Source organism: Budorcas taxicolor, chromosome 5 (genome assembly GCF_023091745.1).
Source record: "Budorcas taxicolor isolate Tak-1 chromosome 5, Takin1.1, whole genome shotgun sequence".
In the NCBI taxonomy this organism is placed as follows: domain Eukaryota; kingdom Metazoa; phylum Chordata; class Mammalia; order Artiodactyla; family Bovidae; genus Budorcas; species Budorcas taxicolor.
The window spans coordinates 137,886,609-137,909,064 of record NC_068914.1 but is presented as its reverse complement, the minus strand read 5'-3'; the positions used below and the strand labels follow the sequence as shown (position 1 = coordinate 137,909,064).

Here is a 22,456-nt window from a genome sequence, read left to right as displayed (position 1 = left end):
ATCAGTTTGGTTGCTGTTGAAAGGACTAAGAAAGCAATTAGACAAATGGAACAAGGTTTTTTCTACATTTTTCACTTCTGTAGCTCAAATGTTGTCAATACATCTGTAATGATACACCAGTAATGGCGGTGTACCTTTCGTCCCAGTAGCTCATAGGACAGAAACACCATGTTCTCGTGGCTTTTGTTACTCAGCAGTCACCATAGACCCTGACATGCTTCTTCTTCATGGAAGAAACATACTGGATCAGCAAACCAGCCTAGTCTCCTACTCAAAATCAGACTCTCCTCCACCGCATCCCTGGCAGATGGCTAATTCTTTTCTATGAACCACTTCCAATATGCTTCTGGAATTGCAATCTCTAGGGCAGCCCATTGCTCCATTCATCAGAAAGGGTTTCCTTCTCTTGCTTACACATCTAAGGACCTTATTCACGATAAGGGTGTCTGGCTCTATACATCTCATGGAGAGAGGCATGAAGTCCAAATCCACTTTCCCATTTTGGCAAAGGGCACTGTCCAGGTTACCTTGACAGAGGCTGACTTTCAAAACATTCCATTTGAGAAAAACAGTAAATGTATAGCTCTCAAAGAAAATTATTTGTTGACTCAACATCCCGCACTAGGCACCATGGAAGCGACTGGGGTTGTGCTATAGAGACAAGGTCTCTGCTTCAGGAGTTTACATTCTAGCAGGTGGAGTCAGTGGTAAAGAAAGACACATGGGTTCAATCCCTGGGTCTGGAAGATCCCCTCAAGTAGGAAATGGCTACCCACTCCAGTATTCTTGCCTGGGAAATCCCATAGACAGAGGAGACTGACAGGCTACAGTCCATAGGGCAGCAAAGAGTCACACACGACTGCGTGACTGAGCGTGCAGGCACACAAGGGGACGTGGGAATGGAAAGTAAGGGCAACAGAGTAGTACAGATAATGTGATGTGTGCTTGCTGACTCACTTCAGTCATGTCCGACTCTTTGCAACCCTGTGGACTGTAGCCCACAAGGCTCCTCTGTCCATGGGGATTCTTCAGGCAAGAATACTGGAGTGGGTAGCCATGTTCTCCTCCAGGAAGTCTTCCCCACCCAAGGATCGAACCCAGGTCTCCTGTGGCAACTGCATTGCTGATGGATTCTTTACTGCTGAGCCACAGGGGAAGCAGGAATAATACATAATAATACATAATACATAAAGCAGGAACTGTCGACCCAAGAGCACAGATGATTTCTTTCTGGAAGGGTCAAGAAAGACTAGACTGCCATATCAAAGTATTTAAGACTACAGAGCTACATTAAGGGATGCTAAGGCTGTACACCCTACTTTGCAAGCAGCAAGCATTCATAAAACACCCACGCCATTCATCGCCAGGGCACATATGGGTAACCAAACCTCCAAACCCACCTTCTGAAGCTTTTCTTCCTGGCTGACTCTCAAAATGACAATTTCTTTCCAGGACTCCACAAACTGCTCCAGCTCATGTGTTTTTCAGCAGAAGCAAGTGGGTTTACAGTCACTGCAAACATAATTGAACATACTGGGAGTCACATTTCCAAGGCACTTAAAGTCAGTTTTGCTCTATGGAAGGAAGGCAGAAGTAGTAGGCTCCATTCCCTGGCCCCTGGGCCCCGACAATCAGCCTGGCGGAGTCCCGCCTCCCCCCCTCCATCTCCCCTCCCTTCACTTACGTATCACCTCCAGATAAACATTTGTAGTTGTTTAGTTGCTCAGTCATATCTGACTCTGCGACCCCATGGACTGTAGCCCACCAGTCTCTCCCATCCATGGAATTCTCCAGGCAAGAATACCGGAGCAGGCTGCCATTTCCTCCTCTGGGGCTCCTCCCAATCCAGGGGTTGAACCTGCACCTCCTACTTAGCAGGCGGACTCTTAAGCACTGAGCCACTGGGGAAGCCCACAGGTAGACAGGGTGGTGGCAAAAAGATGGAGGGGGCTGCATCCCTGAGGCGACACCTGAAGTCCCTGCCTGCACTGGCCCATGACGTGATCCAGCAACACGTTTCCACTGTGTCGTCATGAGGTTCTAGCATTGTCGGTTACGGTAGTCAGCGTGCCCTTAACCCCTATGGCAACACAGGGATAACCTTTTCCAGTGTGTTCCATCTCAGTTATGGTGGGAGTTTCTCAGGGCAGTGGTGTATGACTCTCCAATAAAATTTGCAGAAGACAGGTTAAATGTGACACAGAACAGAGAGAGGGTAACACACAAGGCAAATAATGGCTCAGGAAGAGGCCACCACAACGTGATGCTGCTTTTAATAAATAAACTTTTCTATGGAAACACATGCAGTCTTCTCCAGAAGTGGTTTTCCTCCAAGTGAGAGCTCTCGTACTCTCTCTCTTTGTCCCTTTCCAAAACCATAACAGGGCTTCCCTGGTGGCTCAGCGGTAAAGAACCCACCTGCCAATGCAGGATACATGGGTTTGACCTTTAGATCAGGAAGATCCTCTGGAGGAGGAAATGGCAACCCACTCTAGGATTCTTGCCGGGGAAATCCCATGATCAGAGGAACCTGGTGGGTTACAGTTGGTAGGGTCACAAAGAGACACAACTTAGCAACCAAGCAACAACAACAAACCCCATAACGAAACCATTACATAGGAAACCCACTGAAATTTTTCAGCCATACTTGGGACTATGGACTCTGATTCCTGGGTTTCAGCAAAAAAAATAGGACCCTGGGTGGTTCCACATCAAGGAGAGATCAAATATAAGGGAGACCATGAAGCTTGGCACATGGGGAGCTGCTGAGCCCGGGTGTCACGGTGGGTCCAGGGCTGTGGAAAGGAGCTCAAAGCCAGCTGACACAACCTAATTTTGTTCAGTTCTAAGAACCCCAAAAGTCTACCGGGCTGTTTCAACTAAGAAAAGTTAGCTGCAACCACTATTGCCTTTACAAATGCAAACAACAGAATGGGCTTGGAAGGGTTCTTTCATGTTCAAAACCAACTAAATCACATTCTCCCTTAATCAGCAAACTTGGGGAGCCAGACAGGACAGGGCCTAGCAGTAGAGCAGATGAAGCAGTTTAGAACCACAGACTGTGGTTGGAGAGAGACTCAGCCCCTGGCTTTGACTCAGTGGCCTCATCTGTGAAATGGATGTAGTGATGGTAGCTTTTTCTCAGGGCTTCAACAAATAGATGATGTGCAAAGGGCTGAAAACCATTCCTGGAATGACTTAATATATTACATGGCTCTCTGGGAAACAAGTGAACTTACCATCTCCAAGGGCCATCTTGGAATTCTCGAATACATTTGATAAGAGCATCTAAAGCTGGTGCCTGTGCTGGGCTGGCTCAGTGCCCCCAGGGTGACACCTGAACCACCTCCCTTCCCCCCCACTCCCAATAGTCAGGAAAACTTTGGGTTATAGAACAGGTCCAGGCTGTGACCCAAGGAGGACCCTCATGACATAGACACGTGGTGCCCAGCAGGAGCCGAGCCTCTGGATCAGAGCCCTGCACCACCCGGCCTGGCTTTTCAGCTGTGAATCTCTGCTGTCAAGTCCACACAAGCAGGTTTCCCAGAAAAGCAATGCCAGGGCTTGGTCCACATTCAGTGGAAAAATCTGCAGTAGCAGTGCAAGGAGCCTGTGCAAATCTGTGGCAGGAAAATCCTGTCTGAAAAGCCAGCTACTTGTTCTGAAATAAAAACGTCAATTTGTAATTACAAACATCAATGCCCAAACCCACCTGGGCGGGGCTAACAGTGAACAGGTGTCCCTGGTGAACATCACCGAATCACTCTGAGAACTGGTTGTCTTGTTCATGTAAGAGAGGGAAGTGAGTGAAAGTCGCTCAGTCGTGTCCGACTCTGCGACCTGGTGGACTATACAGTCCATGGAATTTTCCAGGCCAGAATACTGGAGTGGGGAGCTGTTCCCTTCCCCAGGGGATCTTCCCAACCCAGGGATCAAACCCAGGTCTCTCACATTGCAGGCGGATTCTTTACCAGCTGGGCCACCAGGGAAGCCCAACAATACTGGAGTGGGTAGCCAATCCCTTCTCCAGGGGAACTTCCCAACCCAGGAATTGAACCAGGGTCTCCTGCATGGCAGGCGGACTCTTTACCAGCAGAGCTACCAGGGAAGCCCTGTCTTGTTTGAGACCTGGAATAAGAATAGTATCCTCTACAGGGCTGTGCTGAGAGCTGCTTACTGTGATGCCTGGTGGTTTAGGGACGTGGAGTGACATGGTTAAAACAATACGGACTTTCAAGTCATGGTGCTCTGCCACCTAGCAGCCCTGTGCCCTGGAGAAGTCATCTACTATCTCTGAGAAACTGAAAGTGTTAGTTGCTCAGTCATGTCCGACTCTTTGCAACCCTGTGGACTGTAGCCCACCAGGCTCCTCTGTCCATGGGATTCTCCAGGCAAGAATACTGGAGTGGGTTGCCATTCCCTTCTCCAGGGGATCTTCCTGACTCGGGGATCGAACCCAGGTCTCCTGCACTGCAGGCAGATTATTTACCATCTGAGCCACCAGGGAAGCCACCTACCTCTGAGCCTGAGTGTCCCACAAGACACAAAGCACTGTCTACTTTGCGGAGTTGTGGGAAAACTCAGAACTGGTCATGTAAAGCGTAGCTGAGGACAGAGTCAGAATGGAATACATGCTGTGTGATTCTCCAAATTTCTCTCTCTCTGTACATTTAGGCCGCTAGACCCTCCCCCTCATTCCAGCACCCAGATGTCTGCAGAGTGAGCCCACCCAGCTGAGTTCTCATCACACTGGGTACCCTGATCGGGAGACCCTCTCCAGTAGATGTGCTCCCCACACTGGTGGTACCAACCCTCTGTGCTAAACGCTGCCACACTTGGCATCAGGAGCTCTGAAGGAGAGGCTTATCCACATATGTCTATCAGGGTTGTGGGACATTCGCTTTGACAAATGCTAAAAACAGTGGGACACATATGAGCAATTCTAGATAGCTGTTTTAATTTGCATTTTGCAAATTACCGAGGCATAAAATAACAATAGTCATTCCCTCATTTTTTTTTTTTCCTGTTGCTGCAAGATAAATGAAATGATTTACCCAAACATCCACATTCTGCCCTATGATAAGACTGGTTTTAGAGACGAGGCAATAAACTAACTCCCTGTTGTTGTTTGGTCACTCAGTTGTGTCCCACTCTCTGCCACCCCATGGACTATAGCCCACCCGGCTCTCTGTCCACGGGATTTCCCAGACCAGAATTCTGGAGTGATTTGTCATTTCCTTCTCCAGGGTATCCTTAGATCCAGGGATTGAACTCAGGTCTCCTGTATTAGCAGGTAGATTCTTTACCACTGAGCCAGCAGGGAAGCCCACACCACAGATTAAACCGCAGCAAGTGTGGATCCATTCCTGGTTCTGGCGTGGCTATCATAGGGAAGACTGAAATGTGGAACAGCTCGTTTTGCCCTAATATAATAGCATCTGACATAATTCTGCTCCTAAGCAGTATGGGAGGGTATTCTCTTTGGTGAGGGCAATTCTTGGACAAGGTCTTAGCTGTGAGTTACCAGCAGTTGCATCCCCCAACAGCAGGGGATAAGAGCCTGTGTCCCATGGGGGCAATCTGGTAGTGCATGGAGGCATCTGTTCCACTCTTCCACTCTCAGGAATTCCCTGATGCCCCAGAAAGCCAACTGTGTATGCAAAGCTCCAGCCTCAAGAAAAGATTTCCATCTTTAGACATCGGAGCAGAAGAGGAAGGCAGGTATCATAGCAGGATTTAGAAATAAGGAAATGTGAGAGGATATCAATGGCAATTATCTTGTCTCAATAGAGCAGTGTTTTGCAAGGATGATCAGCCATCTGAAAATTATCCCAAGAGGTAAGTGACTGTTGTGACCAAGCACTGTATTTCCTGGTCTAATTGTTGCTATGGAATGATCAGTTTTCAACCCACCTTCCTGTGCATCTGCAAGGGCCGTTATGGAGGAGGAACTCTGTGGAATCTGGACCAGTGGTTTCCAAATGAGGCTCCAGGTCTCCTCTCTGCGGCTTCAATGAGAGGAACTCTGAATTTTACCCATTTTATACAATGGGATACCACATAAAATTTCACATTTTAAAAAGATGCTTTTTCTGCTTTAAAGTTTTTTTTTATACACTGACCTATGATATCTGAAAGAAAAGAGTTGCAGGATGTGGAGAAGTCTCTGAGTTAGTTCAGATTTCAGTTGTTCCACTCACTGTGCAACAAGCTATTTGATTTATATCTGAGTTTCAATCTCCTCATCCACAAAGTGGGGAACATATGTGAAAGTTTTCAGCACACAAGAGTTCACTTTCCATTTTCTTTTCTTTAAGAACAGATGAAAGGTAGGCTTCCCTGGTGGCTCAGTGGTAAGGAATGTCTGCCAATGCAGAAAACACGGGTTCAGTCCCTGATCGGGGAAGATCCCACATGTCGAGGAGCAACTAAGCCTGTGTACCACAACTATTAAACTTGTGCTCTAGAGCCTGGGGGCTGCAACCACTGAGCCTGCGTGCTGCGGCTACTGAAGCCCATGGTCCACAGCAAAAGCCACCATAATGAAGAGAACACACTGCAGCTAGAAAGTGGCCCCTGCTCTCTGAAACTAGAGGAACACCCTCGCAGCAACAAAGACCCAGCACAGCCAGATAAATAAATATACAAGGCTTCCCAAGCAGTGCTGGCGGTAAAGGATCTGCCTGCCAGTGCAGGAGACATCAGGCTCAGGTTCAGTCCCTGGGTTGGGAGGCTCCCCTGCAGGAGGGCGCAGCAACCCACTCCAGAATTCTTGCCTGGAGAACCCCACGGACAGAGGAACCTGGCAGGCTACAGCCCATAGAGTCGCATAGAGTCGGACACGACTGAAGTGACTTAGCACGCATGCATGCGTAAAAAAAGAAATGCACACACCATCCTCACAGGATTATAAACAAAGAACAGATGGGAGTAAAGAAGGCCTTAGTGTATGATACCAATTTAGAGTAAGAAACCACAAAAGAGGACAAGCTCTTGGAGACCTAGAGATAATAATTACTTACCATTCATGTGCGTGTGTGTGTGTGTGTTTTATTCTCGGAATTTTTGTTATCTGAAAGAGATGACGTGTTCATTTGGAGGAGTAACAGGAATGACTGAAGCTAGAGAAATTATCTTCTATTCCATGGCCACGCTTGAGGGATAAGGCTGACTGTTTTAGGACCCAGGAGGTGGGACAGCCCAGAAAAGCAGTAAGACTTGGGCCAAGTGCCTGGCACCACAGTCAGGAAGGGAAGAGCCGAGGCAACCAGCCAGCACCAGGACCATCTGGGCCTGGCAGGAGCCCTGGTTCATTGCCCACTTGGTCACAGCAGCAAACTAGATGAAGTATGCCTAGGACTCTTCAGGAAGCACATCAGCTGTTAGAATATCCCTAGTGGTACAGAATCCAGTTTCGGAACCTCACTCCCCTCGGAGCATCTGATAGGCATATCTCACCCCAATTCAGGTCAGAGTCTAGGAGGATGGTTCTCAGTAATTCCTTTTATCTTATCAGAATTTTACTCGCTTTTTCTCTGATAACCTTTCCCTCACAAATGCGATTTGAAACACCTGAACATTTGGGTACTAGGAGATATACCTCCTGCATCAAACAAACAACCACAAAAAAAAAACAAACCTGAGGATTTCTTATAAAACTGAGCTCAGAGCACTGGCTTCTTCACCTGTCCCAAACATGCCAAAAGAAAGTAACAAAGAGGAGAGGAAAGTAGGCTGTGAGTGATCTAAGGCCAGTGACGTGGTGTGAGACTGTGATGCAAGCTGGTGAGAGCCTGTGACATGGTGTGAGGCTGTGAAGTTGTGTAGGATTCAGTCCTGGAGAAGCCTGCATTGAAGAGGGGATTGAGGACCAAGATGTTGGAAACAGAATGGGTTGGGCTGGGGGGTAGATGGGAGTACTGAGTAAAATTCCTGTCTGGGACCCAGAACTGCTGGAAATAGACCCCTTCTCTGGAAATTGCCTACAGCAGCCACAGCTTTTTGAGCATGTTATGTTTTAAATAAGGAAAAGAAGACCCAAGAGTAGGATGGTAAAATGGTAACTATTTGCTACTTTCTCCTCCTGATTCATCCCCAGGGGCCCTTGACACAACCTTACAAAGATCTCTGAGTAGACTAACTTAAAAGCAGGTCTTTTGGGAAAAACCATGTCACATGTATAACATCACAGTCTCTGGGAAGTCAGCACTGATTTTTGGTGGTTTTAAGATGTAATTTTGCCCCATAAGAGACCAATAAGACTAATCCCAGGGATAAATACAGCAAGTTGCCAACAGTTCTTCAGACTGTATATCCTCTGAAGGCAGAGGCTACCTCTAGGATTCTTACTGAATATGTAGTTCTTAAAGCTGCTGCTGCTGCTAAGTCGCTTCAGTCGTGTCCGACTCTGTGTGACCCCACAGATGGCAGCCCACTAGGCTCCTCTGTCCCTGGGATTCTCCAGGCAAGAATACTGGTGTGGGTTGCCATTTCCTTCTCCAGTTCTTAAAGCAGACCCTTACAAAATGTTTACTGAGTGAATAGTCTCTTCCTATTCAGAAACAACCAGTCTTTATAAAAACCCCTGTGAGTTTGTACAACTTTTTAATATTGTTCCGTGTAAGCACTGGGAAGAAAGAGACCAGAACCAACCTCATGAGATCTTCACTCAGCAGCAACACAGCCTCTATAAAAAACAGCTAAATGTAAATTCTAGCACTGACAAAATATAATAACTAAAAAGAAGATTCACTGGATTGTCTTGACACATACTGGAAGACAGACTACAGGGGAGAAAAAGAGTTGGTGAAGCTGAATACGTTACAAAATTTTTTTTATTATCTTTTGGCTGCACCATACAGCACATGGGATCTTCATTCCTCAACCAGGGATCAAATCCATGCTCCGTGCAGTGGAAGTGCAGAGTCTTAGCCATTGGACCAGCAGGGAAATCCCAAGCTGAATACATATGGATATAAATTTCCAATCTGAAGAACAAGGGAAAAAAGGATTTTTCATATTGAACATTAAGCAATAAAAACTGTAAACTAAACGCAGAAAATCCTACAGTTGCTCCAGTTTTCTGCCTAGGTGTGGCTTTCAAACTTCAGGGCAGGGAGAGAGAACTGAGGTGGAGTTCAGTAGATTCCTTGAGTTGAGGAGACAAAAGCTTAGAGAGTAACAAGGGCAAGGGAGCTAAAATTCATAGCACAGAGTAACAGAGCAAAGAAAGCTGCATGAAGAGAGAGCTCTGGAGATATACACAGGGTCCCCATAGAGTCCTAAGCTGAGGATGGCTCACTGCATGCCTATTAGAAAACTGCTCAAGCCTGAGGAAAAGAATCACATGAGGATTTAGGAGGACAATTCTCAGAGCTCCCCAGAACCGGGCATAGTCCCTATTATCATCTGTTACAGTGGGAAACATAATGCGTGGAGTAATAGGTTGAGGATTCAGGAGAGTTTTGCTTCAATAGTGCAATAAAATTGGTTGTAATATAAATATTGCTCTGGTTCCATCTAAAAAAACATAAAGACAAGATCAGAAAGGATCCAACTCTTACTAAGTAACTGAATAGCATCCCAAAACTAAGCACAATAACATTTGAAGGTATACAAAAGTATAGGTACTTCCTTTCCCATTTGCTATCATTTTGTAACACACACGCTGACCCTTTTCCATTCCTTGTTTTCCTTGGGAATATACAATGAATAAAAACTTATTGGTACTGAGGAAAAAAAAAAAGTATCCAGAAACTAACAAGGTAAAATTCACAGTATCTGGCATCCAATTAAAAATTACATTAAACGTGAAAGATACAGAAAAGAATCCTGAAAGTGGTCAGAGCTTTTAAAATTTCAAGCAAAGAAGCAAAAAAAAAAAAAAAAAAATTAAAAAATCAATCATAACTAACCTAGAAGTTATGATGATGACAGAATTAGTAAGCAAGAATACTAAGATATTTTTACTACCTTCCATATGACTGAAAAAAATCAAAGAAACATTGAGCAAGTTAAGTAGAGACAGGAAAGATATTCTTCAAAGAGTAAAACTTTTAATGATGAAAACCCTAATATCTGAGATGAAAAACACAAATAGAAAAGATGAAAAGCAGATTAGAAATTACAGAAGAAAAGATAAGTGAACTTGAAAACAGGAACAGAAACTACCCAAAATGAAATGATATCATCGACTCAACAGAGGTGAGTTTGAGCAAATTCAGGGAGAGAGTGAAGAACAGGGAAGCCTGGTGTGCTGCAGTCCATGGGGTCGCAACGAGTAGGACATGACTGAGCAACTGAACAACAAAATATGAAACACCAAGAAAAAAAACTCAGTAAAAATTATCAGTGACCTTAGGAAAACTTCAAATGGCCCAGGATACATGAAATTGGAGACTCCCAAGGACAGAAGGCAGGAAGGACAGAAAAAAAAAAAAGTGATAATGACCAAAACTTTACCAAAATTAATAGAAAACTATAATCCTAGTTTCCAAAAGCTCAATGAACATCAAGAACAAAAACGAGAAATATACAAAGGCCATGCCATAAGCAAATGGCTTAACACCAGTGATGAGATCTCCACTTTGGCAGAAACAGTTGATTGGTGATAAAGTGATCCTAGTTTCTAGTTTTTTCACTCTACGTTTTCAGACCTAGCATCACTGCACCACCCCGCCCCAACCCACCCCAGAGGTAAACTGTCCAGAATTGTCTCCCTCTTCTGCGAGCTTCCATGCCAGGTCTCCAAGGGTTCTCTCCTCTGTGTTCGTGAGGCATCAGCACCAACACCAGACAGTGCCTCCTCTTCAGAGGTCTGTGTCCCCGCTCCCAGGGGCCTTCCCTTCTTCAGACTTCTAAACGCTGGCAAACCCAAGCCCCTTCCCTGTGCAACCCTAGCCCAAGGGGTAGGGGCTGCTTCCTATTATTCCCACCTCTGTGATGCCACAGTGTTTTCTTTTTGTCTGTTTAACCAATTGCTTCTGTTAAATGCTGTTTAAACAACAGAGAAAGATGACTGCATCTTGTTGGGTAAAATAATAAACATTTATGTGTATGCTTGTATATTTTTACTTTATTCTTGTTGCTCCCACTAATGTAATCTTAAGGAAAGACTTTGCCAGTCTTTTCATTATGATACTCACAGCATCAGAACCATTCCCAGTACATAGGTGGATAAATATATGAAATTTTTATAAGTTGGAAGTTTGCTATAAGAGGTTATAGAATCCAATTCAAATTAAGACTGCAAAGTGGAGTTAGACAGAGACAATTTAAGTTGGGCCTGGAAGTTCATTTTTACAAAGATCTAATCATGTAACAGTTCATTTTACAAAGATTTATTGAGCATCTACCATGTATCAGACACTACAGCAGAAACATTTTTTGATCATTTTATAGAATTTCAAAGATGTATTAAAAAGTGTAGATGTAAGCTAAGTAGCCAAAGTTGAAACAGGTTGATTATTGAGCTGTTCTCTCAGTTTCAAACCTAGCCCTTTTGTCTCACTTTGTCTGAGGGACAGCGCTTTGGAGGAACTGAGAAATGGAAAACAAGAGGCTCTCGTATTCCTTATGATTTGGGGAAAATTAACCTCTAGGAAGCTAATCCTCCCCACATATAATATATAGCTCACAGGTTACTGTAGCTCTCTATCAAGGCGTTTATATGGCAGCACTTCATAATCACAAATGTGGGGTGTAAGTTTGTTTCTACTACTGGGATCAACTGGACTTGCTGGGAGAAGAAAATGTGATGAAATAAGAGAGGTGGAAGGAAGAGAAACAACTGAGGAAAGTAATCTAGAGCAGTTTTTACCCACTCAGAACTTCACTGGAAATCAGTTTAAAAAGGAAAAAAAAAAGTGGGCCTCTGTTTTTCCCATTCCACTCAACCGTGATCCCCATTCTTCATGCCAAAGGTCCCTTTTGCCAGTGAGACAGAAGCCATTTATTAACATACAGCAAATACTGTTTATTGCAGACTCTCCAGCTGACTCATGTGAAAAAGGCACTATGAAAATTAATGAAACTAGATAATCTCTCTAAATGGGTTTATGTTAAAATATACAACATTCTTACATAACATCTGTTTTATATATGTGAAATAATATAACATTTAATGACAAAAATCATGTTTCCAAAAATAACTTTGTTGAAGGTTAGGTCTCTTTCTTTTCTCTACCTAGAATCTTTCACAGGATCAAAATATGTGTAGATTATTTCTTATTACCAGAAAAACTTGACATGGATAAACACATAAGATGGCCCCAATTTGCTTTTAACTGCTTATATCAATATTCAGGACTGAGGCCTTCATTAAGCAAAATACTGTAACACACACCAATGCAGGCTATTTCCTGTGACAGATTTTGAATGTATGTGACCTCTTTTACACTTGTGCTTTCTTAATGTATAAGAACACAGTATAGGTAATAAGCAGAATATAAACTAAATCAAAATACAAGCTATACAAGGAATTGTGAACAACAGAGCCATGACAAATAAAATGTCTCAGGAATGTTCCAAAGGTTTCTATTTGTATGTCCAAGGCCTTGTTGTACTTTACAATTCATTAAATGTTTCAATTTTTTTAAACTGTTGGCATTAAGAACTTTAAATAAATCTAAATAGTCTATACGTCCAAGAAGAGACCTAAGTAAGCAGAGACTAGCCTAAAGTAAGCTACACCCTGGATGATACACAACACAGTCACAGGCAAAACTAAAAATATTTAGATTTTGAATCATGGGCATATCTACCTTTTTGTTTTGCTGCAATTAATAAATTCACCACTGTCAAAAAAAATCTGCTTATGCATTGAGCCTGAGATGAAATAATCCATTAAAGGAAACCTCACCTTGGTTGAATATGCAAAATATTTCCCAAGGTCAAAAATTCTGCTTAAAATTTTTAATTTTAATAAAAATAATGGGCCCAGAAGCAAGTCCTCTGCTTACTTAGGTCTGCATTGTTTATGGCGATAGATTCTGTACACCAAGAAGACGACTCTGACATTCCTGTCATGGCTTCTTAAAACAAAGCATGGTGGAAATATGCCAAGAATGATGGAATTTTGAAACTAATTAGTGATGCTTCCCTCATCAAAAGACTCCACTCCTGAGTCGCTTGCAGCAGCACTGATTTTTTCCTGTCGTCTTCGCATGATTTCTTGCAACTCAGAGCTGCCACTGTTATCCTGAAAAACAAACACGGTTCAGATAAGATGGTTAGTGGTTTGTGAGGCTGCAGATCACATAATGAAATGGCTCAGGCTAAAAGTTCTTTGTGTTTTTCTTCTCACATCTCTTGGCGGGGAACTGAAGGCTGCCCTTCAGGTAAGTGATGATTTGGACTTCACTAACCTCACTTTTTCACTTATAGTGTCTAAAGACCGTTCATTCACCATGCTTTCACTTGAACATGTTACAGGTAAATGCATGTGGAACGCTTTAGATTCCCTGGGAGAAAGCAGAGATTGTACAATAAGCACAAAAAGATGGTAACTTATCAAAGAATGCTCTTTAGGTCAAGCAAGATATTCAGCTATCTGCTGTAGGGGATTCTGAATCAGGCCCAAAGGCTGGGCTCAGAAAACACCAAGTTTCCCCACACCAAAGGCTTGTGACCATCTGACATCTTGTTGGTTTCTGTCCTTTTGAAGTCTGACCTACAACCCCTGTGTACCCACTATAATCCTCTCTCATCAACAGAGGTCTCTGGCAACACACAGGTGAGTAAACAATGAACTCGATACAAGAGGTGATGGGAAGGTGCCTGGGGAAGATGCAGAACCTCAGGTAGCAATTCACATCCAGAGGAAGAGGAACAAGAGGCCAGGAGGACATGGGCAGTCAGGGAAAATGACAGCAATAGGGAGTCGGGACTGAAGGAACTCAGAAGTGTTAGGGTTAGGGAACTTACTTAACCCGTAGTGGGTAATTTACACATTCTCAATAAAAGCAGAATGTATAATGGTAACTAAACAGCCTGAGGAAAGATATAATCCCGATTCATATTCAACAGACAGAAAGCCTAATATAGGACCAAGCAAGATCAATGTGGTAGGAAAAATTGGGAAATATTTCTCCTGACTGAGAATGGTTACAGGGTTGCATGCACGAGGCTATTTTAGTACGTTATTTAACTGTTGAATTTACACAATATACCTGCTAGAGATAACTGTGTATTGATTTCACACCAAAGCCTATATCCTTTCATTTGAGTCTGAGTTTAATTTTCAAGAAAGCTATTAAGAACTGTGAGATGTAACAGTTAGAAACTACTACCTTTACACAGCCCATGTTAAGTAGAGAAGGATATTGGAAGCTTAAGTATATCCAATCTGGAAAAAATTTACTCTCCTGCTTTCACAGAAACAACTATACCTAAGGAATTACTCTTCAGGGCTCTCTGTTTCCAGTGGTCCCTACCTAATACTTTCCCTCTGATTATTTATATGTATAAGCAGGTCTAGGCTTATCTGATAGCTCAGTTGGTAAAGAATCTGCCTGCAATGCAGGAGACCTGGGTTTGATACCTGGGTTGGGAAGATTTGCTGGAGAAAAGATAGGCAACCCACTCCAGTATTCCTAGGTTTCCCTTGTGGCTCAACTGGTAAAGAATCTGCCTGCAATGTGGGAGACCTGGGTTCGATCTCTGGGTTGGGAAGATCCCCTGGAGAAGGGAAAGGCTACCCACTCCAGTATTCTGGCCTGGAGAATTCCATGAACTGTATAGTCCATGGGACTGTAAAGAGTCAGACATGAGTGAGCAACTTTCAGTTCACTAAGCAGGCCTAAGGCACACAGCCACAGTTTTAACACTTTATAACCTCTAACCTGGGTTTCCCTGGTGGCTCAGTGGTAAAGAATCTGCCTGCCAATACAGGAGACGCAGGTTTGATCCCTGGGTTGGGAAGATCCCCTGAAGAAGGAAAAGGCAATCCACTCCAATATTTTGCTCGGGAAATCCCATGGATAGAACAGCCTGGTGGGCTGCAGTCCGTGGGGTCAGAGAAGAGTCAGAGACGACTTAGCAACTAAACAACAGCAATTTCAAACTTGCTAGAATCTACAAACTAAACGTTAAGGACAGGCAAAAATGTTCTGGCCTCTTAGGTCATTTATTCACTTGAAGTAAATGAGTAAATAAAATTTCTACAGAAGTAGTTAGCACATATAAAATGAAAGCATTAGGCTTTTTATTAGACATCCAAAAACACATGAAGCTTCATTTTGCAGGCACACTTAACAATAAATTAATCTCCCTAAAAGTGGTCACTGATGACTCCAGTAATAGATTATTAAACCTGATTCAAGTTGAATTCAGCTCTGTATGAAAGGCAAAGAGAGTGACAATATGGACACAAACATTATTTCCAGAGCTTTCAAACTGCAGTCCACCCTCATGACTAATACAGATCAATACCCTCTTAGGTTGATAGTCATACCTCTAATGCAGCTTTCTGAACAGTGATTTGGCTAAAGACTCTGGCCCCTTCTGGACAGACGGTTCTCAGTTCATCTTTATTGAGAGAGAAAAGCTGTGCACCATTTAATACTCCAAGACTATTAACAGTCCTGAGAAAACAAAAGAAAGAAAAGAAAAAAACAGAGCATTAAAAATACTGTCTGAACTCGTGGTGGCCAAGGGGCAAGGATGAACTGAGAGTCTGGCGTTGGTAGATGCAAACTACTACAGATAGGCTGGATAAGCAACAAAGTCCTACTGTACAGCACAGGGAACTATATTCAACATCCTGGGGTAAACCATAATGGAAAAGAATATAAAAAAGAATGCATATAGATGCATAGTTAAGCCACTTTGTTTAAAGCAGAAATTAACATGACACTGTAAATCAACCATATTTATATAAAAATAAATTATAAATACATACATACATACAAACTGTCTGGAAAAAAGCAAAAGGAAAGTTTCTGGTCCTCTACAATCTCTCTTCTCTAGGTGTTCTATACACTGCAAATCATAAATGGTACTAGAGTGCTTAGGGCAATAAGATCACTAACCATAAGCTATCAAAAAAGAGCCATCTGGGTTTATTATTCTTATTATGTAGTAGCAATTCCTTGAAATGTTGTTTTGTAGAAGGAATAGGTAACTTTCTAGCAGTCAGGCAACTGACTAACCATTCTGTTCAGTCATAGGTGAGTCCCATGTGTCAGGTTCTCTTGAATACGTATTGTTCAAAGAGTTCAAATACACATGTTCAAATATGTGTACCAAATATACACAAAATATTTACAATTTTTTAATAGAAATATGGAAACTTCACTATGGATTTCCAAAAGGAAAGGCTCTATTAGGTTATAACCCATGATAAGTAACGTCATCTATTTTTTTATTTGCTTGGGGTCCACATGCTGCACCAGGAGGAAAGTTTCTGCTTTGTGTCCTCTGTGGCCTGGGGAGTCTAGGTTAAGACCACAGTCTACATATGTGACCTTCTGAAAGGTAAAGACAGCTGCCAACAGATTGCTTCAGAAGCCAATGATGAACAGACACCACCATCTAGAAAATGGGGTGCCAACGAAAGACAGTTATTTCCGGGCTTCTTGCAATTCGTTTTTTAGCTATAAATGGCTAGAGTCATTTCCTAAGTGTGACGGATGCAGCTTGGGTTCTCACATTTTCTAGGAATCACTTGTGCATCTTAGCGATCAAACTGAAAACACTGCATGTTTCACGCACAGAACTGTAACGGATCCCCAGAGAGACTTACACAGGGTTGAAGCCCTTTGACTGCAACCACGTCTTCACTTCCTCTGGGGTGGAGTCATAAGTGATATTGACAACTGGCATGTTCTGCCGTGGCACGTGAAACTTCTTCTGGGCGGCGCTCCGACCAATGGTCAGTCTGTGGATAAGTTCATCCTGCACTTCCTCCATCTGAGATTTCCTCCCTAGATACCAACACAGAGGAGGTTATTATTTTTTTTAAAAGCTCCAACGACTCACTCTCTCTAGGACTCCAATGCCAACAATCTTTGGACCCCAGCAGGGCTGACAATCTAGTATTCCTCCTATCTTCCCTTCCATTCTCACCAAGCATAAACTTCATAATCAATTATTAAAATCACTCCCTGTTTCTTCTCTGTCTTCATTGTATTCATTTGGCAAGACCCCCACCCTTGTTAAATCTTACTTTCTTATTCTGTGCTACACCTGCACACCAAATAGAACACAACAGTGCTAAGTGAGCTCATGTTAATTTCATGATTATGAATCTCCACTGGGTGGTTAATGCTCCCTGATAATCACACTACATTCCCTGTGGCCAGTGGTTTTCAACTGGGTGGGGGATTTTGACTCCAGGGGACATCTGGCAACAGCCAAAGACACTTGGAAGATGTCACAAATGGGGGTCAAGAAAGAAGGAAGCTACCATCATGCAGTGAGTAGAGGTCTGATATAACAAGACAGGCTGCAATGCACGCAGGTCAGTTTCCTATAGTAGAGAATTACATAGCCTCAAACGTCCACAGGGCTCAAGGTGAGAAATCCCACTTTGGACCATACAATTGCCTGCATTTCCTATGTTCTTCCTTCTGTGAACCTCCCAACACCCAGTCTCCAATCCTCACCCTGAGCTGATGATCTCACTTTCATCATTTCTGAGTAAAATAAAGAAGTTAAACTTAGATCCCTAAGTTTCCTTAGCAGCTCCCCCCCTAAGATTCTCTAGTAGCTCTCCTCACCACCAGCACCACCAGCACTACCAACACTTTCCCTGTATACTCTGCCAGCTGTCCTTTATTAGACTATAGACAAGTGACTCCACAGTCCTCAGGCAACCCCTCCACAAGTGCACTAGACTCCACGTCCTCGTCTATTTAAATCTTCTGACAGTAATTTCCCCCTTCTTCTTCCATGTTATCAATTTTCCTCTGACTGAATCATTTCAACCCATTACAAACATGCTATTATTTTGTTACTTCTCTCACATTTAAATAAGTCCCTTTTTTTTTTTTAAAGGTTTTTAAGTGGACCATTTTTAAAGTCATTACTGAACTTGCTGCAAACATTGCTTCTGCTTTTATGTTTTGGTTTTGTGGCCGTGAGGCATATGGGATTTTAGTTAGCTTCCTGAGTGAGGATCAAACCTGCACCCCCTGCACGGGAAGGTGAAGTCTTAACCACTGGACTGCCAGGGAAATCCCTAAATAAGCCCTTTCTTAACCCCAGGTACCCTCTCAGCTACTGCCCATTTCTCTGCTCCTCTTTTAACAAAACTAAAAAATCTGTCCAGACTAGCCTGCTGAAACTCCTGTTCTTCAGTTTCCCCTTAAATTGACTGCAATTAGGCTATTGGTGCATCTCTCCGCATCATTTTGCTAAACTCCAATGGTTGATTCCCAATCATTTACTTATGTCATCCATCAGCAACATTTGAAGGAGGCAACTCCTCCTTGAAACACCTTCTTATGGCCTTCAGGACACACACACGCTCTGATTTTTCCTCCTGTCTCACAGGCCTTAGTATCCTATTCTTGGAACTGTCTCATCTCCCTAACCCTCCAGGACTCAGTCCTTAGACCTGTTTTCTTGAGGCACTCTCTGCATCAATGATCACTGTGGGTGGTCTCATGGCTTTAAACGCCATTTAAAAGCTGGTGACTACCCAAAATATTTCTGCAGTCCAGGCTGGTCCTCAGAACTCTAGACTCATATTACACCAACTCTCTACTTGATATATTCATTTGGATGTCTACTAGATATTTCAAATGTAACATGTCTACATTGGAATAACTCATCTTCTCCTGAAGCTTGCTTTTATGCTAGACTTCCCAACTTAGTTGGGAATTCTGTTTTTCCAGTGCCTCCAGCAAAATACCACTGAGGTATGCCTGATTCCTCTTTGCCCTCAATTACATCCAATCCACTGGCAAAACTTGTTGGTCCCACCATTAGAATATGCCACACATCCAACCACTTCACTCCATCTTCTTTCTGTTGCCAGCTTGGTCTGATCCACCAGCCTGTTCACAGATCTCTTTGCCACTTCTCTCCATGATCCCACCCTTTGTTCTTCATTCTTTTCTCAATACAACAGCTAAATTGATCCTTTTAAAATCTGAGTCAGAGACATACACATACATATTTGTAGTATATCACCTTCAAGGATTAAATACAAAGAACTGATACAGTAATCCAATTTAACTAACTTGGCAAGTGACAGTGACTTGGTCACTAAGGGAGCTTTTGTGACCACTCTTCTGATTCTTTTTTCAGGGAGAGTATTTCAGAAAGTATTTGATGTCCCTGGGAAATAAGTGAAAGTGTGAAATAATAAGATAGTGTTATTTTAGCCTATTTTTTTTTTAATTCCTCAAGTACCCAGGAAAGCTTTTGAAGAAAAAAGAAGTCAAAAGAAAGAGAAATAAGTGAAAGGAAGAGAGGGAACGAGGGAGGATGAGAGGCTAGAGAGAGAGGGGAAGGCTAGAGAGAGAGGGGATATCACCAATGGTTACATTTAACTAATACACGGCATGCATTTTATTAGTTAACTCTTTTAAATCACCATGATTTAGTCACACTGCCATACAACAGAGAAAACATCTCAGAGAAATAATACAAAAAGTATCACCCCAGTAAAAGATTTATTTCCTTATCTGTTGACTTAGCCACTACAGGACCATCTCCAGTCTGAAGTACAACCTCTTTCCAGGGAATATAGAAACCTCTTGTGATGTGTTCCTGGCTTTGGTTTCCACTTGCAATGTTCTAGCACATAACAACACACTAGACTAACTTTACACCTCTCTCTAAAACAACACTTCTTATATTACTAAAGATTAAACTCAAATAAAAGGAGTAACATTTCAAAGGAAGCAGAAGGCATGCAAAACAACTGAAGCACTGATCTCTTCAAAAGTGGGAAGAGGAGAGCCTTTCTGAAAACTATGATGAATAGAACTGAATAGCTTATATGACAACAGAAAACAATAGAATGGGAAAGACTAGAGATCTCTTCAAGAAAATTAGAGATATCAAGGGAACATTTCATGCAAAGATGGGCACAATTAAGGACAGAAGTGGTATGGACCTAACAGAAGCAGAAGATATTAAGAAGAGGTGGCAAGAATACACAGAAGAACTATACAAAAAAGATCTTCATGTCCCAGATAACCACAATGGTGTGATCACTCACTTAGAGCCAGACATGCTGCAGTGAGAAGTCAAGTGGGCTTTAAGAAGCATCACTAAGAACAAAGCTAGTGGAGGTGATGGAATTCCAGCTGAGCTATTTCAAATTCTAAAAGATGACGCTGTTAAAGTGCTGCACTGAATATGCCAGCAAATTTGGAAAAACTCAACAATGGCCACAGGACTGGAAAAGTTCTCATTCTAGTCCCAAAGAAAGGCAATGCCAAAGAATGTTCCAACTACCACACAATTGCACTCATCTCACATGCTAGCAAAGTAATGCTCAAAATTCTCCAAGCTAGGCTTCAACAGTAAATGAACAGAGAAATTCTAGATGTTCAAGCTGGATTTAGAAAAGAAAGAGGAATCAGAGAGCAAATTGCCAGCATCCACTGGATCATAGAAAAAGCAAGAGAATTCCAGAAAAACATCTACTTCTGCTTCATTGACTACACTAAAGCCTTTGACTGTGTGGATCACAACAAACTGTGAAAAATTTTAAAGAGGTGGGAATATCAGACCACTTTACCTGCCTCCTGAGAAATCTGTATGCAGGTCAACAGTTAGAAGTGGACATGGAACAATACACTGGTTCCAAATCAGAAAAGGAGTACATCAAGGCTGTATACTGTCACCCTGTTTATTTAATGTATATGCAGAGTACATCACACGAAATGCTAGGCTGGATGAAGAACAAGCTGGAATCAGGTTTCCCGGGAGAAATATCAATAACCTCAGATATGCAGATGACAACATCCTAATGGCAGAAAGCAAAAAGGAAGTAAAGAGCCTCTTGATGAAAGTGAAAGAGGAGAGTAGAAAAGTTGGCTTAAAACTCAACATTCAAAAAACTAAGATCATGGCATCCGGTCCCATTACTTTATGGTAAATAGATAGGGAAACAATGGAAACAGTGACAGACCTTGTTTCCAAAATCACTGCAGATGGTGAGGGTAGCCAATGAAATTAAAAGACGCTTGCTCCTTGGAAGAAAAGCTATGACCAACCTAGATAGCATATTAAAAAGCAGAGACATTACTTTGCCAACAAAGGCCTGTATAGTCAAAGCTATGAATTTTCTAGTAGTCATGTATGGATGTGAGAGTTGGACCATAAAGAAAGCTGACTGCCAAAGAATAGATGCTTTTGAACTGTAATGTTGGATAAGACTCTTGTGAGTCCCTTGGACGGCAAGGAAAACAAACCAGTCAATCCTAAAGAAAATCATTGGATTTTCTTGGATAATCATTGGAAGGATTGACCCTGAAGCTGAAGCTCCAATACTTTGGCCATCTGATGCGAAGAAGTGACTCATTAGAAAAGAGGAGAAGGGGATGACAGAAGATAAGATGGTTGGCTGGCATCACCAACTCAATGGGACCTGAGATTGTGCAAGCTCCGGGAGTTGGTGATGGACAGCAAAGCCTGGTGTGTTGCAGTCCATGGGGTCACAAAGAGTTGGACACGGCTGAGGGACTGAACTGAACTGAGCTCATATGACACAGGCTCCAGCAGCTGGTTTGAATCAATGAACCTGTTGACTTTTTTTTCCTTGTCCATGGCTATCTGGTAACATTTTTATGGGTGAGTATTCAAATTACAGATCCTTCAATTTTATTATCTGAAGTCTTATCAGACTTATCAGAGACCATATGTGGAGAACACAGGTAGCACAAAATGTATATTTTGAAAGAAACCAGGCTACCAATAAAAAAAATGTGTCTATTTGCTTCAAAAAGACTGTTGAGAAGCCCCAACATCCATTCAGAAGAAATGTTCTCCAAAAAGTGCTCACAAAGATAAAAAATTATCATGAGAATATTTGTTTTACCAAAAGGATTATCTTTATTTAGTGACAAACTATTTTTTGAGCTATCTCTAAAAGGAACATTATATAAGTAAATGTAGAATGTAACTAGTGTAAGGAAACAAGTACAAGTGTTAATTTGAGGAGAGATGTTTATGTTTTACATACCAATGTCTCCCTTTTACTTATGAAAAACAGACTTAAAAATGATGAGTCACAATTATCAGGAGAGTTCTCTATCTTTATAAAATTCTAACCATGCCTCTTTCCCATTAGGTTATTCTTAGTTTCTAAGACTAGGACAAAGAACAAATTGTCCCAGCCCACAGACTGTTCCAAAATTGGGCCTGGATGCCTATGAACCCTGATTCCAGCCCTGGAAAAAAAGTGCCACCATGTCAAAGATTACTGCACTGATGTATCAGAGAAGGGAGATATTATAAACTGGTGCTAAGAATGAAGAAACTCTCTGACAGCAATATT

At 42.5% G+C, this 22,456-nt stretch overlaps 1 protein-coding gene across 2 annotated transcripts in view; it reads right to left on the bottom strand.

The window, feature by feature from the left end:
* Positions 1-8,866: 8,866 nt before the first annotated feature.
* EPS8 (epidermal growth factor receptor pathway substrate 8) overlaps positions 8,867-22,456 on the bottom strand; it is a 212,605-nt gene continuing 199,015 nt past the window's right edge. The window contains exons 20-23 of one of the 2 annotated variants that reach the window (XR_008199334.1): positions 16,742-16,922; positions 15,452-15,581; positions 12,960-13,198; positions 8,867-8,987 (exon numbers count right to left, since the gene is read on the bottom strand). Coding sequence is in view for 1 of the 2 variants with exons in the window: in XM_052639440.1 (XP_052495400.1) it covers positions 13,082-13,198; positions 15,452-15,581; positions 16,742-16,922 (428 nt within the window). In the remaining variant the exon portion in view is untranslated. Of the gene's footprint in view, positions 8,988-11,464; positions 13,199-15,451; positions 15,582-16,741; positions 16,923-22,456 lie in introns of those variants that run through there. The other variant, XM_052639440.1, reaches the window with a different exon arrangement.